This window comes from the organism of the source record quoted next, unplaced genomic scaffold, assembly GCF_019419815.1.
Source record: "Pyrus x bretschneideri cultivar Hongxiangsu unplaced genomic scaffold, Pyrus_bretschneideri_v1 Contig11, whole genome shotgun sequence".
Lineage (NCBI taxonomy): Eukaryota > Viridiplantae > Streptophyta > Magnoliopsida > Rosales > Rosaceae > Pyrus > Pyrus x bretschneideri.
In genome coordinates, this window is record NW_025999402.1 from 8316770 (window position 1) to 8335047 (window position 18278).

General features: G+C 35.8%; 1 protein-coding gene and 1 long non-coding RNA gene across 2 annotated transcripts; both read right to left on the reverse strand.

The window, feature by feature from the left end:
* Positions 1 to 3239: 3239 nt before the first annotated feature.
* Positions 3240 to 4474, reverse strand: LOC103962928. Its single transcript, XR_669614.3, has 3 exons — positions 4063 to 4474; positions 3700 to 3760; positions 3240 to 3586 (listed from the first exon to the last, which is right to left on the reverse strand). It is a non-coding gene; the product is annotated as an uncharacterized LOC103962928 (long non-coding RNA).
* Positions 4475 to 9971: 5497 nt separating this feature from the next.
* LOC103962927 lies at positions 9972 to 11821 on the reverse strand. The gene is made up of 3 exons (XM_048577220.1): positions 11435 to 11821; positions 11270 to 11355; positions 9972 to 10291 (listed from the first exon to the last, which is right to left on the reverse strand). Exons 1-3 carry the CDS (start codon positions 11508 to 11510, stop codon positions 10205 to 10207), a joined length of 249 nt encoding a protein of 82 aa, XP_048433177.1. The 5' UTR covers positions 11511 to 11821; the 3' UTR covers positions 9972 to 10204.
* Positions 11822 to 18278: the final 6457 nt, after the last annotated feature.

Below are 18278 nucleotides of genomic sequence, written 5' to 3' on the forward strand. Positions count from 1 at the left end.
TTTGTAACTCTACAGTATACGTGTTGTGTTGCAAGAAAAATTAGGTTATGGTTTTTACTCTATACGTGTGATTTGGAAGTTTTCTTCTTCTTCTTCTTCGTGTATTTAACAATGGCAGTACTAACAAATAGAAAACCAAAAATGTTTACTAAAGGACGCTGGAGACTCAAAGGCTCAACTCCAACTCGAGGAAAAAACAGAACAAGAAAAGCATAATTTCCGGCACTGTAGAGTTTGCCGTAAGGAATATGAGCACTTTAGTTCCGCCTGGCCCATACTCGAATAGTGTCCCACCGGGCACGATTGTTGGCGATGGTTATGGTGTAGTTTGTGGTCTTTTTGATCGTCGACTCTACAAAAACCCCAACCGTTGTGCCCATCCTGGTGGTTCCTCCAAAGGACGTCTTATTGTGGCATATTGTAACTATTGTAGGGATAAAGGTCTCCACTGGTTGGAAAAGTGCCCGGAACGTCCCAAGGACAAACCATATAAACCTCTATTCATCTCATCCTCTAAGCCGAAGCTGCTGAAGAAAATATATTGAACGATTAAGATGAAGTGTGTCAAGACCTGTCTTTTAGTAATGGGGTTTAATAATAAATGAAACACAATACACAAATGCATTTGCAGGTTTTCATTACCTTTTTAAATTGTTTGAGTTTTCCTCCCTGCGACTCATAACGTTCAATCGCTAGGTGTATTTTTTTCTTTTCAGAATTCTTAAGCTCATTACTCTGGAAAGATAAAATAAGAGTTTCCAAAACATTAAGGTGTATTTAATCGGGAATTTGAAAAACTTTAACGGAATTATAAATTCATGGATTTTTATAGAGTTTAATTGATTTATAAAGATTCCATATAAATTTTTTATTCAATTTCCTCGAAATCTCATGGGGAGAGCTGAGATTTGTGGATACTTAAAATACATTAAGAAATCTCTTCAATTCCCTCTAATTCCTCAATTTTTTCAAATTCTTTAAAATCAATTTCTAATTCAATAAACTTCTTTAAAATCATAATTGAATACCCGGATTTATAAGAATTTTAATAAGGGAGTTTTAATAAAAAGGGCTTGGATTAAGTTTACTTTAACCAAAAATCACCATATACTATTATTTAACCAAAAGGGCTTTATATTTCATGATAAGGACAAAACTATTATATATCAGGCCCTATAAACCTTGAATACACATGGGCTGAATTAAAAGTTCAAAACGAAATTTTTTTTTTTCCAGCTCTCACCCATAACTGTTTTTCCAGCTCTCACCCCTAACGGAACCCCACTCCGTCAGCCGCTCCCGTTAGAAATAGACTTTCCTTTTTTTACAAGTATGCTACTTCCTCATTAAAAAAAAATTTGAAAAAAAAAAACCCCAATAATTTATACGATCACAAATCCCATCTTGAATTTTGTTCGTTCTTGCTTCGTTAATTTTAAATCGGAGGGGAAAATGTTAGGACCTGTTTGGTTGCTCAGAAAATATCACTGAGATTCTGTTTTCTATTTAGAGTTTGAAACTTGCATAGCTAATTTCAATGGAGGAAGCTCGGAATTTGAGGAGCACTCATTTTTTGCGTTTTATTATGATGAGTTGAGCTCCGAAAGACTGAAAATCCCATAAAGATTCATGAGAAATATGGAAGGTAGAATAACTGGGTTAGTTTTGTTGTTCGACCCTAGCGGCAGTGCGTGGAGTATTGAATTGATTCAACAGAATGGTGGTTTGTTTTTGCATCATGGGTGGCCGACATTTGTGATAGACCATTACGTAGAATGCTGGGACTTCTTGATTTTAGATACGACGGTGATTTGCGTTTCATCGTGCTAATCTCTTATAAAAGTTTGCGTGAGAAAGAAGCTGCATTTCGTTTTGGATATAGCCAAGCCTCTAGCAACTTTGAAAAGTATGTGTATATGAAACGAAAAAGGGGAAGGGAGGAGGCCCCATCATCTGGCAATAAGCTGGTTGATGGTGCGACGAAGAAGATGAGAAATGGCTTGTCTCAATTCCAGTCAGAATGCATCGATGAGGGTTGAGAAGAAGCAACTTGTTCCAAGGAAGAAAATCCACATGAAAACCCTGGGTTGGATGTTGTACTATGAAAAGCCTGGTTTGGATGTTTTTCTATATATATAAAGCAAAGTTTCAAAGAAACGAGACCATAATAAAAGATCTCGTTGAGCAGCACCCACCATTAACATTCCTTCCTGCGCCACAATGCTGGCAAACACTAGTAGTACTAGTGCATTGTTATAGTACTTGTGAGCCATTTATCCAAGTTTCCTTGAACGTGCTTGTTAGTTGTTACTTGTTCGATATATATATATATATAGCATCAGCATAGCACACATGACTAAGATGACTTGTCGTGAGGGTGGTGGGTTAGGATTAGCTAATTTGGTAATCCAACTTCTGGTTGCCTAATTGACTAATAGTCTAATAATTAAAGTCATTGTTGTAAGTGCGTTCATTGTTACTTATTAGGATGAGTTATTTTGGTTCTGTTAAAAAATAGTCAGTCAATTTAATAAATGGTGTAGTACCTGTGTCAGTTTAATAAATAGTGTAGTACATGTATCAGTTTCATAAATAGTCAATTAGTTTAATAAATAGTGTAGTACCCATATCAATTTCATAGATAATCAGTAAGTTTAATAAAAATAGTGAGTGCTCGTATCAGTTTCTTAAATAGTGTAGTACATGTGTCAGTTGATAAATAATCAGTCAGTTTAAGAAATAGTGTATTATCCGTATCAATTTCATAAATAGTCAGTCAATTTAATAAAAATAGTGAGTGCCCGTGTCAGTTTCATAATGTAGTATATATGTCAGTTTCATAAATAGTTAGTCAGTTTAAGAAATAGTGTAGTACATGTATCAGTTTCATAAATAATTAGTCAATTTAATAAATAGTGTAGTACCCGTATCAATTTCATAAATAATCAATCAATTTAATAAATAGTGTAGTACTCGTGTCAGTTTCATAAATAGTGAGCTTAATAAATAATGTAGTACATGTGACAGTTTCATAAATAGTCAATCAGTTTAAGAAATAGTGTAGTACATATATCAGTTTCATAAATAGTTAGTCAGTTTAACAAATAGTGTAGTACCCGTATCAATTTCATAAATAGTCAGTCAATTTAATAAATAGTGTAGTACCCGTGTCAGTTTCATAAATAGTGAGCTTAATAAATAGTGTATTAGATGTGTCAGTTTCATAAATAGTCAGTCAGTTTAATAAATAGTGTAGTACCTATGAAAATTTCATAAATAGTCAATCAATTTAATATCACTATTTTTTAAACTAGACATTGACAATTTCTGAAAATTAAAAACCTTGATCATACAATATTCACTCCTGCATATACAAATTCAAGATCAAATGTGTATGAACCTTGAGTATTGATTTCTTTCGCATAAGGACAACAAAATCAATATCCCTTAGGGAAAAGTGCAAAGAAAATGCCTGCCCTTTACACTAGCGCAGAGTTCCATTGCCTCTAGCTTGGCAGCAATTCGTGCCACGCAACCATCCACAACAAATATGGTTGAGATATACCAACGGGGTATTTTCAATCAGCTGCAGGAATCAAGAGGACAATGAGAGTGCATCATAGGCCAAATCAAAATATAAAACAAAATAAAAATTGAAAGCTAAATTGAATGCTTAAGTTTCATGAAGAAAAATGGTACTTCGGTGACATCGTTCTTGATTGCAAATTTGACTTGCATATTTATCTTCTCTTGCAGCAAGCTGTGAAAACAGATTCAAATGTTCAATTCTACTGCAGACCAACCAATCTTTACATTTAAAAAATAATTCATTTATTAATTTAAACAATAAAAGTTCTACAAATCAAAAGCAACCAGAAAACTCCAAACACTTAATCATTTCATCTTCTAAAAAAATCACTTGAAAAGGATATGAGTAAAATATTGCAAAAGCCCAGAAATACTCAACATAATCACACCTAGAAGACCCCAAATATGCAGAAAATAAATAGAGAGAAACAAATCCACACTTTTTCACAAATTCGAAACAAAATTTACAGTTACCTCTTGGAGTCCATCTTTAAGCTATCTCTGATGATCGTCAGAACTCGCTCGAACTTCTAGTTATCAGTGGAAGACTGGTCGGGAGCGTTCCGAACTTCTCGAACTCTTCCTGGCCTTGACTTCCTCATGGATCACAAGGGTGGGGTCATCTTTATCGTAGACAATCAGATCGAAATTATAAATTGAGAAAATAGCAGAGAGAAAATGCCATGAGATCTGTAGAAACTTGTAGAAACCGTACAAAAGTTTTTTTTATTTCATCTGAAGTGAAGCGGATGAAATAAACGGGAGAATGTGTTGCCATTAGGGTAAAATCGGAAACTCATTGTTTGGGCCAATTTTGATTGGGTTGATTTAATGTTTGGTTTATCCTAACCATTAAATAAAGTTAGTATGTGATTTTTTGTTAAGATTCAAAGTTATGAAGCCATTTTCATTAGTTTTCATTTTTAATAAACTATCTTAAACTCCTGATGGAATACATTTTGAATCTCGAAGAATCACTGAAAAACCTGATTGAAAATACCTAAATTTATTAAAAGAATTAAAATCTTTCAAAATCCCGATTGAATACATCATTTAAGTTAGATGGGTAAATGGAATCCACATGTGATGAGATAAGCGTGAAGGTAGGAAAAATAAAAAGGCAAATTATTATGATAAAGAGAATCAACAATTCAAAGTATAACATTTGTACACAACTAAATACCAAAAAAATGTGCAAATGATATTTTACCACAGTGATAGAAAGGAGTTAAGTCCTTGCATGACAACGTGAGTTTAAACCTCGTCGGTGACTAATCTAAAATCTAATCTAATAAAATCTATTGTTTCACCAAAAAAAAAAAAAAAAAAAAACCAAAAAATGTACTACAGAAAATAAAGTGCGAAAAACACTTCCCGAAAATAAGAAGAAATTCAATCAATTATCTTTTCAACCAATTAACATGACGAAAACTGTGGTTTGACCCACTGATCATATTTGGACCGTTAGCAGCAGCAATAAGGTAGGCCAAAGCTTCCACTTACAGCTAGATCAAATCGAAAGAAACAACCCCAGAAAAATACCCCCCCATCCCACCTCAGCATTCAGGAAGTAGTTAGAATCCAGTGGAGTTCTTGATGTCCTCACCAAAGGTTTGTTGAAGTTTGAGACTTTTCCTGGTTTATTTTGTGGGTTGTGTTCTTTTTATTGACTAATTTGATGCACATTTTATTTTTCTGTTTTATTTTTCATATATTTTTGTGATTTTTTTATATGGGGAAGTCCCGGATGCATTGTGTGAGCAGAACGAGAACCCTTCATCTGCACTTGAGTGAGTTCATTTGTTTGAATAATTGCTCAAGAATTCAGATGTTATTATTACTTACATATTCTTCCACATCAAAAGTTAGATGTTAGCTTTTTCGGGTTTGCATTTTCGTTTTAAATCTCATTGTCATTGCACACATTTTTGCTCGTATTGTCAACCCTTACGATATTGTTTCTGACCAGTTTATAATACACCTAGAGTAAGTGTGAACCGTGTTAGGAATTTTGAGAGCTTTGAACATATGATCGTTGGTATGCAACTAAGCGGTCATTGTTCGCGGGGTTTAGTCGAAATACTACTTCATTTGTGTATCAATTCTTTTGGAAATGGTACTTTAAATTGTCAATATGCTCTTTGCTCAATTTACACGGGTTACTAAGGTATAAATCCGTTATTAACAAGTTCATAACGGGTGACCCGATTAGTATTGATCCAAAATCTGTTATTTTTGTGTTGTATTAACGGATCGTGTAAGAAATTATGAAATTATCAGATCTAGCGCCACATCACAGGTTAATGATTGTTTAAAGAGAAAGTTTAACAAATGTATGAAAGTGTCCCATAATTATCACTTTAGGTATCAAATTGGAACGAAAAAACTTGATGTATAAAATTTTGAAAACCAAAAAAACTTCACGGTAGTAAACTGAGAATTACAATACGCAACACAGCTTGGCATGATATATTTGCGTGATTTGTATGGACTTGGGTCCAATAAACTATTATTTTATTTCGTACTTTATGCATGGATTTAAGTTTGACTTGTGACTCTTCTTCAACGATTTGACTTTGAGAAGTGATTGGGCTTGTAATTGAAATTCGCCCAGGCTAAACCCTATTTTTAACAACCGCCGGTTTTAGGGATCAGCGAATCGAGATCGAGAGAGGCGAAAATGGCGAGGATGAATTTCGGGGGGGTTTTGACGCGGCAGTTGGTCGGGGGAAATCGCAACAAGCACCAGCTCTGCGCACGTCTCCTTTCTAATTCTGTCCAAACTCTAAACTCCTCCAGACCATCAAAAACTTCCCCACCACAACCACCACAGACGGCAATTAATTGGAAATTAGCCGCCGCCCCTGCTGCCGCCACCTCCTCCGTCTACTACCCTTGTTCCCTCCTTAACTACCACCCAAACCCAAACCTCCATTTTGTGAGACACAAGCACTCGGTTCCACTTCCAGATGGAGATCGAGATCCGGCTCCTCGTCCTCCTCCCAACGTTTTCTTCTTGAATGTCGCACCCCAATATGACGATGCACTCAAACAAGTTGAAGGTGTGCATGCTATTGTTTTACCCGTAATTTCTTTTTGAAAATGTTTAGTTTTAGGGTATAATTTTGTTTTCTGGCAATTTATTGGTACAGATGAAAGTCTTTCAGCGGTTTTCTACTTCACCGAACGTCGGGGATCGAGTTCTGGTAAGTTGTAATGATCGAATTCCCTTTCATTTTTTTTGTGCAATGAATTGAATTTAGGAAGTTTTAACGAAAAGTCCGGTACTGTTTACTTTAACGAAAAACTACATTTTTTTCATTCAAAAGTCAAACCTAGTGCTATTCAATTTACCCTTTATTTTGTCCTTATCATTAAAACTTAAAGTTTTTAAGTTATTTTTATTAATTTTCCTTTGAATTTACTGTAATCAATTAAGTAAACCTTAAACCCTAAACCCAATAATAATCGGTGTTTCTTCTTGTGCAGTCTCTTACTCGAGTGATGATCCAATCTTGAATTACATGTGTGTGTTTTACCCACACATTACAAAATTTAGGGTTTGCTTTTTCAAGGTACGGAATCTAGTTACGGGTCTAAGTTCAGTTCAATAGTTAGTTCCTGTATTTTTGAACATTTTAATAGTTATTCGAAACGCTCGCTAACTTAGCAATTCTCTGATTACTTCCTCGTTATGTGCTAATAGCTGAATAGTCTAGATCCCTAGTCCTTATTCTTTTCCTAGGAGCAACAAGCATGCTAAACTGTTATGGGTAAAAGATTACTTAATGATATAAATTATGATCCGTCGTGTAGCTGCACATAGAAGAATCATACGATAACTTCTTTTTATTATGCCTTTAAATTTGTGAACCTGACGTTCTATATTTTATCTATAGACTGCAGGTTGTTCCTCATTGTGCTGGGTGGGAGTTTACAAGACGGTAAATGATTTGATCCTTGTATTTTTTATAGCGCACGTGTCTGTTCTTGAAACCTCATTGTGCTGATGTGTGCATTTTTCTGCAGCCAACGTTCCGTTTCTTTCTAAAAGGGGAAAAGGTTGATGAACTTGCCAAACCTTCTATCAACAGCTTGTTAAAGACTCTCGCAAATGTTTACAAGTAATCCTTCAATCTCTTGGTTTCTTTTTTCTTTTTTTGGTGGTCAATCTCTTGGTTACTTTTTGTTTGCTGATTTTGTGTATTTGTTAATGGAATCATATATGTTGAATATCCTCGATCGTCTGATGACTTGCTTAATGTGTGTAAATTAGTCCATCTGGGATGAAGAAAAGGAGAAGACAAGTTATAAAAGGTGGAGTGGATCCGTCACAACTTGTTGAGGTACTTCCGATTAGTTTTGTTGCATCGTCATATCCTAAAGCGATGGAGGCAGTTGAGTCTTTACCTGGGGTAGAACCCGGTGACAGGCTATGGTGGTTTGCAAAAGGGCTATTTTTATCTCAGGAGAAGAGAGAGACATTTTCCAAGCTGCAAGATGATGATGCCAAGCTTGAATGGCTGTGTAGTGAGATGGCTGAGGGGGAAGAAGGAGAGATGTTTTCTGATGAATGGCTGTATGCCAACATGCCTTAGGAATAATGTATTTATTTATATTCGGATTATGAATCTTGTTATGTGAGGTTGTTGACACTATGGTCCAGACCACTTAGTGTCCTGGTTTGGAATTTGGATAATTATGTAAGTAAATGTAACGCTCGACTTGTTTGTTTATTTACGTAATAGCACTCGATAATAGTCGTCATATTGCACTCGTGCATGCACGATTGAGTGTAACGCTCAACTTGTTTGCTTATTTACGTAATAGCACTCGATAATAGTCGTCATGTTACACTTGTGCATGCACTACTGAGTGCAAGACAGACGACAACTTTGGAGTGCTATATATTATCGGCTTCTGGAAAAGTTTTATGTTACTCTTGTACCGTTTCTGCTATATGAATGAACCCCAAACAGTTTTGACTGATTTTTCATTCCTTAGTAATATAATGCATCGATCAAGCATGTGGCAGTTTTCTTGAGATCCACTATGATGATGGAGCATTTAACATTGAACCCATAGCTTTCACTATACTAAGTATCAGTCATTTTACTATCTCCCCGAGTCATGTTCCACCATAATGATGGAAATAGTGGTCACTTACTATTGTTAGATAAAAGATCAAATGGTGGGTTCAATCTTAATCCAACGGTGAAAGATAAAAAGTACAACAGAAAAGTTAAACGAGCACCTACAGTTAGATCAAAGACCAAACGGTGGGTTCGATCTTAATCCAACGGCGGTATAAGATAAAGTACAACTTAAAAATAAGCACCTACCGTTAGATTAAAGACCAAACGGTGGGTGACACCCATTTTCTCTAAACCTCTAGGGTTTAGGAGAACAGTTCTGACAAATCACAGCTGGTAAACATATGATAAAATGGGCAAAAAATTGTTGCACTGGCAGATAATAACAATGCTAGTACCAGAAGGAAACCAAAGATAGGCTCAATATTATATAATCAAATAAGAGTCAACGTAGCACAAACATCTACTAGTACAACTTACTTGTCCAAATTTAAATAAACCCACCCATCCGAACCATATATATGATGTCAACAGCATATAATATAATTCATAAATTTAAGTGCATCCAACTTATTCCACCTCCATTTCTTCACGAAACCAACCAATCTTGAGCCCAGGATCTTTAATGTTTGAAAATACCACTCTCTTCTCAGGCTTAGCTGTAAATAGTCCTTTCGCAAAACACCACATACTGAAACCCCTTGGTGCTGTACATAAAGATTCAACATCCTTCATCACTTCACTAACTGAAGGTACGTCACTACTATCAACAGCTACCGCACCACCTTTCCATTGGAAGAACATCGAACCATCTCCCACTTTCCACCCTCCTGCAACTACTACGTCATTCTCATCTTTCTTAGCTTGTAGGACAAGTTGTTGAGTATCCGTTTTCCCCTTCCAGGATGACCTCGTCCGCTGAGGGGTTTCAACTGGCCTGATGTATCTTTATTGGAAAGTACACATATGTGGAAGGTCAATAATAGGGTTTAGTAACTAACTAACTAACTATATATATATATATATATATATAAGAGAGACAGATATAAATCCAAAACAAGTGAGATACTGCGCGTGATCACATAGATGTAAACTTAAACTGAACCATCAAAAACCCCAAAGGCACCAAGTGAGATACTGCATTCACAAATATGCAAAAACAAACAAATGTAAAAAAATGAAGAAAAGAATTACCTGTAAAGTTTTTCACACATATCCATCACGGGATCAGCATAAGCACCAACAATCTCATCAACCTTAACCCCGTTTTGATAGAAAAGGAATGTTGGCTGCAGCAAAATGCACAGGTCATCAAATTAATTTGCAATTTTTAGATGAAAGCAAGGCTGAATTATTTACTCAGCTTAATCTAACGGCCTAATTAGCCAATACAAATATATATGTATAGCAAGTATAGCTATTCTAAACTTTCAATTAGCAGATGGTAAGAAAACACCACAAGTTTTTTAATCATAATAAAAACACAAAGGTTACATACATGAGCAATCAATGAACTAATTATGTTACGAACATGCAATGATAACAAAAGGGACAGAATCACTTACAAAAATGCAAACAGCCAAATCATATGCTATTGGGCGCAAGTCGCTCTATAAATAGAATAAACAATGTTAGGACAATAATTTAAAGGGCATAACAAGATATAATACCATAAGCCTTCTATATACCATACTGCATGACAAATGATAATTAGAGTATCGAAATAAAAGATTGATACTCCAGCAAATTTGCTTTATCAGGTGTGACAATATTTATGTATGTTTTACCAAGGCAATGTATAGAACAGGGTAAGCAAAAGAGATAAAGATGCACCTAGTTGCATTAAGCATTGTGATTTGTGATGCGATCACAAACTGCCCAGAAAAACACTCAGAAGAAACTTGATTTATGATAGAAAACTTATTTCTTCTTAGTATCAAGGACTGCTAAATTCTATTTACAACAGTTCTTCCTTATATATATTTGGAAAGTAAAAGGTAAAATCATAGAATTTTACAATCTTTGGTCTAATATTTATATGAACTCTAGTGGGTGAACTGTATACCTCCATGTCATATTAAATCAATGATTTTCACTTGTTATTCATTAATTTGTTTTTGAACTTATGCACTACTGATGTTATCATGCAATCCAAAATGAAGTTCCCTTTGTTCGCCAAGTTATCCATGAAACCAAAAGAGATTTGAATTTTGTTTTGGTACAGAGGAGCATTTTACATAGAATTTGTGAAATGAATTTAAATATTCTTAACATTATTTCTAATTCCTAGCTTCACATTATAATACGATCCTGTTGGGAAAAAAAAAAATTGCTTTCATAAAGAAATCATTATAAAAAAACCAAAGTAAAATACTTTAATTTCAAACAGTATAGCAACTGCCAGATGGCCAGGTAGTGAAAAACAAAAGTTAAATACTTGTCTAGTAATTTATTAAGATTTAAGATTCAAAAAACTAGAACCCACATGTTGTTTTCACCTTAATCTTAAGATGGGATACAAACAGTTTACAATATGAAAATATAGTTCCCAAATGATCCAATCAAGTTAGCAGATTAGGACACCATACCTCAACAGTAATCAGAACCTTATATAGTTTTACATGTGGGAAATGCTCCCTGATCTTTCGAACGATTGGAATTGAGTACGTGACGGCTGCAAAAGAATAGTACACCAGAGGAGCAGTTTACAAGAAATAACTTGACTGATAAAATTGTTTTGCATCACAACTTACTATTTGGACAAGCGGCTGCAGTAAAGTAGAAAACTGCTGGCAAACGTCCACCTACAAAATAAATAAGAAGCTGCATAGAATAACAAGAAAGGTTTTGAAAGTTTTTTGTCCATGTTAAATGCAAAGGCGGTCCTTTTGGAAAGCCAGCCAGCAAGGGAGGAATATCCGAGTTCCAACTGAATTGAATATGCACTTGTGGGTGGGAATTGGGAAGCAATTCTGATCAGATTATGGATCATTTTTTTCATGATTGTTTTTCCTCATTTTAATGTAATTAACTAACAAGTCCAAATCATACATGTTGTGTTCAATCCAATGCAATACTAGGTAGTAATCTGCAGTTGTTTACCTTTAACTTCTTTAATTGCTCTCTTATATTCCTTCTTTTCCGTCAACATGATCATGTCTTGGGGACTCGGAAATAGAAGTTCTGTAGAAACAGCCGGCAGCGCAGTCAGTGGCAGATAGATGATAAAAACAGGAAGAGAGAGAGAGAGAGAGAGAAAGAGCGAGCGGGAGGGGCTACTTACTTGAGCCTGGGCCTAAGGCCGAGGTCGGGAGTGCACCGGAGGCGGAGACCCTGGCTGGGAGCGAGGCCAAGGAGGAGGCGGATGCCTTGGAGGAAGGAATGGCAGATACTGCTGCTGCTGTGGTTGTTGGCATTGAATTTGGGGGGGCTAGGGTTTGGACCGTACGGTGATGATGAAGAAGACGACCTGGGATTGGGATTCGGGGGTTATAGCGATTGCCAATCCCAATCCCGATCATCGTCTCTCGTATCAAAACCCCACAATTCTTCCTCGCCATCTCCATCTCTCTCTCTCTCTCTCTCTCTCTCTCTCTCTCGTCGTCGGGCTCTGCTACGAATGTAACATGCCTAGTATGGAGATGGTCGATCGGGAATAGGTCTGCACAAGCACTATGACATTTTCAATAAACTGTTGCGCATATATATATATATATATATATATATATATATATATATATCAGAGTTGGTACACAGTATGTATACTATGTATAGGGTTCGAAAAAACATTTACTGAACCAATTGCGCAAATTAACCTTTCTTCTACAAACAATACGATTGCCGTGCAGGCCACCTGCTTTGCTTGAAATACTCCACTCCAGGAAAGGAAAAAAATATTATTTAGTAGCAACTGATTTAAATAGAATTGGAATTGAAATGAGTTTGACGGATGGTATATAGATGCATGTATATTCAGTTGGAAGATGTTAATTATTTATAATATTCGATTAGCCTATAACCAAAATTCCATATAATATCTTCACCATCACAAATTAATCCTAAAACAAAAATAAAAAGCCATACAAGGATCTGACCTCACGCAGTAGTTGAAATTTTGGGTTTGGTTGCGGATTTGTTTTTGGTTTAAGAATTGGATTTTGCTTTCAATTTTTCCATGGCGTCGTGAGACAGAAAGAAAGAGATTGCAGAAGTAGGGTTTTTAGCATTATGAAGTAGAGAGATTGCAGAATTAGGGTTTCAGCGTTAGGATGGTGTGAGAGAGTAAATTGTAGAATTAAGGTTTTCGCTTGAGAGAAAATTGTGAAAACCATCCACATTTTCAAAATAGCCCTAAAATTGCGACAAAAAAAAGAGAGGAAGGTTTCGAATGTATTGACTTCTTTCAGCTGTAAAATCAGTTTTCTTTACAAATAAAAAAAGAAAACAAAAAGGCAATTTATTTACTTCCTATTAAATTGAAGTCGGCCCTCTTCCTTTTTATACATCACCATTGACAATAACGCTAAAACCCTAATTTGTGAAAATCTCTCATTTTCTGTCCCCTCTCCTGACTCTCTGATCTGCAATCTTTTCTCTGCGGAAAGCCATGGCCAAAAACGAAGCAAAAACTAGAACCAAACCGAAATCCAGTCTCACCTCCACAACGCTAAGGGCACGCTTAGTAATCCGTAATCAGATTGAGAGGAATTGGATTGAGAAGGAATTGAATTGAGGTGGAATCAGAATTAGATTCATGTTGAAGTTGTTTACTAAAACTGCCTGGAATCGAAGTATAAATGATGTTGAGTCTATATAAGTTGTTTACTAATTCACTTCAATCGGAATTAAAACTAGGTTGATTACTAAATTTCCCTTACATAAATAAATTATTTTCATACTAATTAATTTAATTAAATTTCTTAGTTAAATTTATATAATAAAATTCATCTATATAAAAATATATAAATAGGTCCAGCTGCACATTTCCCACATCTCCATCTTTCCCACACCTTCATCTTGAAGGTCAAGCTGCAATGCGCACCACCCACCCCTGTCTTTCCTTGCCCTGTCTCCATCTTCCACCCCTTTACGCCTCCATAGCCACCGCCCCACCCCAACTATCTTCAGCTCCCCTCTCTTATTTTTCCATCTACTTATCATCTCCCTCCATCTCTCTCCAACCACACAGCCACTGGAATATACCCCTCAACCACCATAGCAATGGATCCACGACCACTGTAGCTTCAATTCCAGGTGTTAGTCGTTCAATTGGCAGATGCGGCATCGAAGGAGTTTCAAATCCGTTATTCGCCAACGACAACTCATTCCACCAACTCAGTCTTCCAAGCCCATCCCGGCACCAAATCATCCAAAACCGTGATTGAGCTGGTGAACATGCAAGGGAGTCGGCATACTGGGCAATGAAAGTCATAGATACGAAGGGGTAGGTAAAAGATACGGGGGTAGTTTGGGTATAAAAGTTGGATTCCTGGAAGAGCCTTCTTCCCGGAATCCAAATACCACCTCCATCTAGGGGATCCAATTCCGGGAGATTTAAGGATCCAATTCCTGATTTTTAAGTGTACCTCATCTAGAACCGTGATTGAGTTGGTGAACATGCAAGGGGGTCGGCAGACTGGGCAAACAGAGTCACAGATACGAAGGGGGAGGTAGAAGATACGGTTTGGGTATAAAAGTTGGATTCCTGGAAGAACCTTCTCCATGGAATCCAAATACCACCTCCATCTAGGGGATCTGATTTCAGGAGATTTAGGGATCCAATTCCTGATTTTAAGTGGACCCCATCTTGTTTTGATTCTGGAAATGTTAGTAAACGGCTTGAATGTCTGGAAAAGAATGCAATTCCATTAGCCCTACTCATGCAATCTCTCTTTTTCTCTTCTGACGACGCAAAGGCAAAAGTCAAAGCCAAATCCAAGTACAAATCTGAAACCAAACCCAAATCCAAGTATAGTGTGAGATCCGGATCCGTGGATAATGAAATTAGGGTTCCACCATAAAACCAATTGGTCATATGGAAAGTAGCCCAAGACCATATAAGCCCATAGCAAGACATGTCCCTCACCGATGTAGGACAAACTTTTCCTCACATCATCAAATCTCAACAGTGGAGAAACCCCGACAGGGAGTCCTCCATATCTAGAGACATAATGGTATGGCTTTTGATTTTTGTTTTAGGGTTTGTGTTGGGAAGATTACCTTGAATCCTTTTTATTTGATTAATTGAGTAATATAAATAATTATCAATATCTCCCGAATGAACATATATGCATGCATCTACTCTCCTTAGGTCACAATTCATTTCAATTCAATTGCTACTTAATAATTGTGTAATTGGCTCAATACATGTTGTTTGTAACTCTATAGTATACGTGTTGTGTTGCAAGAAAAATTAGGTTATGGTTTTTACTCTATACGTGTGATTTGGAAGTTTTCTTCTTCTTCTTCTTCGTGTATTTAACAATGGAACTACTAACAAATAGAAAACCAAAAATGTTTACTAAAGGACGCTGGAGACTCAAAGGCTCAACTCCAACTCGAGGAAAAAACAGAACAAGAAAAGCATAATTTCCGGCACTGTAGAGTTTGCCGTAAGGAATATGAGCACTTCAGTTCCGCCTGCCCATACTCGAATAGTGTCCCACCGGGCACGATTGTTGGCGATGGTTATGGTGTAGTTTGTGGTCTTTTTGATCGTCGACTCTACAAAAACCCCAACCGTTGTGCCCATCCTGGTGGTTCCTCCAAAGGATGTCTTATTGTGGCATATTGTAACTATTGTAGGGATAAAGGTCTCCACTGGTTGGAAAAGTGCCCAGAACGTCCCAAGGACAAACCATATAAACCTCTATTCATCTCATCCTCTAAGCCGAAGCTGCTGAAGAAAATATATTGAACGATTAAGATGAAGTGTGTCAAGACCTGTCTTTTAGTAATGGGTTTTAATAATAAATGAAACACAATACACAAATGCATTTGCAGGTTTTCATTACCTTTTTAAATCGTTTGAGTTTTCCTCCCTGCGACTCATAACGTTCAATCGCTAGGTGTATTTTTTTCTTTTCAGAATTCTTAAGCTCATTACTCTGGAAAGATAAAATAAGAGTTTCCAAAACATTAAGGTGCATTTAATCGGGAATTTGAAAAACTAACGGAATTATAAATTCATGGATTTTTATAGAGTTTAATTGATTTATAGAGATTCCATATAAAATTTTGATTCAATTTCCTCGAAATCTCATGGGGAGAGCTGAGATTTGTGGATACTTAAAATACATTACGAAATCTCTCCAATTCCCTCTAATTCCTCAATTTTTTAAAATTCTTTAAAATCAATTTCTAATTCAATAAACTTCTTTAAAATCATAATTGAATACCCGGATTTATAAGAATTTTAATAAAGAAGCTTTAATGAAAAGGGCTTGGATTAAGTTTAATTTAACCAAAAATCACCATATACTATTATTTAACCAAAAGGACTTTATATTTCATGATAAGGACAAAACTATTATATATCAGGCCCTATAAACCTTGAATACACATGGGCTGAATTAAAAGTCCAAAACGAAATATATTTTTTTCCAGCTCTCACCCCTAACGGAACCCCACTCCGTCAGCCGCTCCCGTTAGAAATAGACTTTCCTTTTTTACAAGTATGCCACTTCCTCATTAAAAAAAATTTGAAAAAAAAAACCCCAATAATTTATACGATCACAAATCCCATCTTGAATTTTGTTCGTTCTTGCTTCGTTAATTTTAAATCGGAGGGGAAAATGTTAGGACCTGTTTGGTTGCTCAGAAAATATCACTGAGATTCTGTTTTCTATTTAGAGTTTGAAACTTGCATAGCTAATTTCAATGGAGGAAGCTCAGAATTTGAGGAGCACTCATTTTTTGCGTTTTATTATGATGAGTTGAGCTCCGAAAGACTGAAAATCCCATAAAGATTCATGAGAAATATGGAAGGTAGAATAACTGCGTTAGTTTTGTTGTTCGACCCTAGCGGCAGTGCGTGGAGTATTGAATTGATTCAACAGAATAGTGGTTTGTTTTTGCATCATGGGTGGCCGACATTTGTGATAGACCATTACGTAGAATGCTGGGACTTCTTGATTTTAGATACGACGGTGATTTGCGTTTCATCGTGCTAATCTCTTATAAAAGTTTGCGTGAGAAAGAAGCTGCATTTCGTTTTGCATATAGCCAAGCCTCTAGCAACTTTGAAAAGTAAGTGTATATGAAACGAAAAAGGGGAAGGGAGGAGGCCCCATCATCTGGCAATAAGCTGGTTGATGGTGCGACGAAGAAGATGAGAAATGGCTTGTCTCAATTCCAGTCAGAATGCATCGATGAGGGTTGAGAAGCAACTTGTTCCAAGGAAGAAAATCCACATGAAAAGCCTGGGTTGGATGTTGTACTATGAAAAGCCTGGTTTGATTGTTTTTCTATATATATAAAGCAAAGTTTCAAAGAAACGAGACCATAATAAAAGATCTCGTTGAGCAGCACCCACCATTAACATTCCTTCCTGCGCCACAATGCTGGCAAACACTAGTAGTACTAGTGCATTGTTATAGTACTTGTGAGCCATTTATCCAAGTTTCCTTGAACGTGCTTGTTAGTTGTTACTTGTTTGATGCTATATATATATATATATATATATATATAGCATCAGCATAGCACACATGACTAAGATGACTTGTCGTGAGGGTGGTGGGTTAGGATTAGCTAATTTGGTAATCCAACTTCTGGTTGCCTAATTGACTAATAGTCTAATAATTAAAGTCATTGTCGTAAGTGCGTTCATTGTTACTTATTAGGATGAGTTATTTTGGTTCTGTTCAAAAATAGTCAGTCAATTTAATAAATGGTATAGTACCTGTGTCAGTTTAATAAATAGTGTAGTATATGTATCATTTTCATAAATAATTAATTAGTTTAATAAATAGTGTAATACCCATGTCAATTTCATAGATAATCAGTAAGTTTAATAAAAATAGTGAGTGCCCGTATCAGTTTCATAAATAGTGTAGTATATGTGTCAGTTTGATAAATAGTCAGTCAGTTTAAAAAATCGTGTAGTATCCGTATCAATTTCATAAATAGTCAGTCAATTTAATAAAAATAGTGAGTGCCCGTGTCAGTTTCATAAATAGTGTAGTACATATGTCAATTTCATAAATAGTCAGTCAGTTTAAGAAATAGTGTAGTACATGTATCAGTTTCATAAATAATTAGTCAATTTAATAAATAGTGTAGTACCCGTATCAATTTCATAAATAATCAATCAATTTAATAAATAGTGTAGTACCCGTGTCAGTTTCATAAATAGTGAGCTTAATAAATAGTGTAGTACATGTGTCAGTTTCATAAATAGTCAATCAGTTTAAGAAATAATGTAGTACATATATCAATTTCATAAATAGTTAGTCAGTTTAACAAATAGTGTAGTACCCGTATCAATTTCATAAATAGTCAGTCAATTTAATAAATAGTGTAGTACCCGTGTCAGTTTCATAAATATTAAGCTTAATAAATAGTGTAATAAATGTGTCAGTTTCATAAATAGTCAGTCAG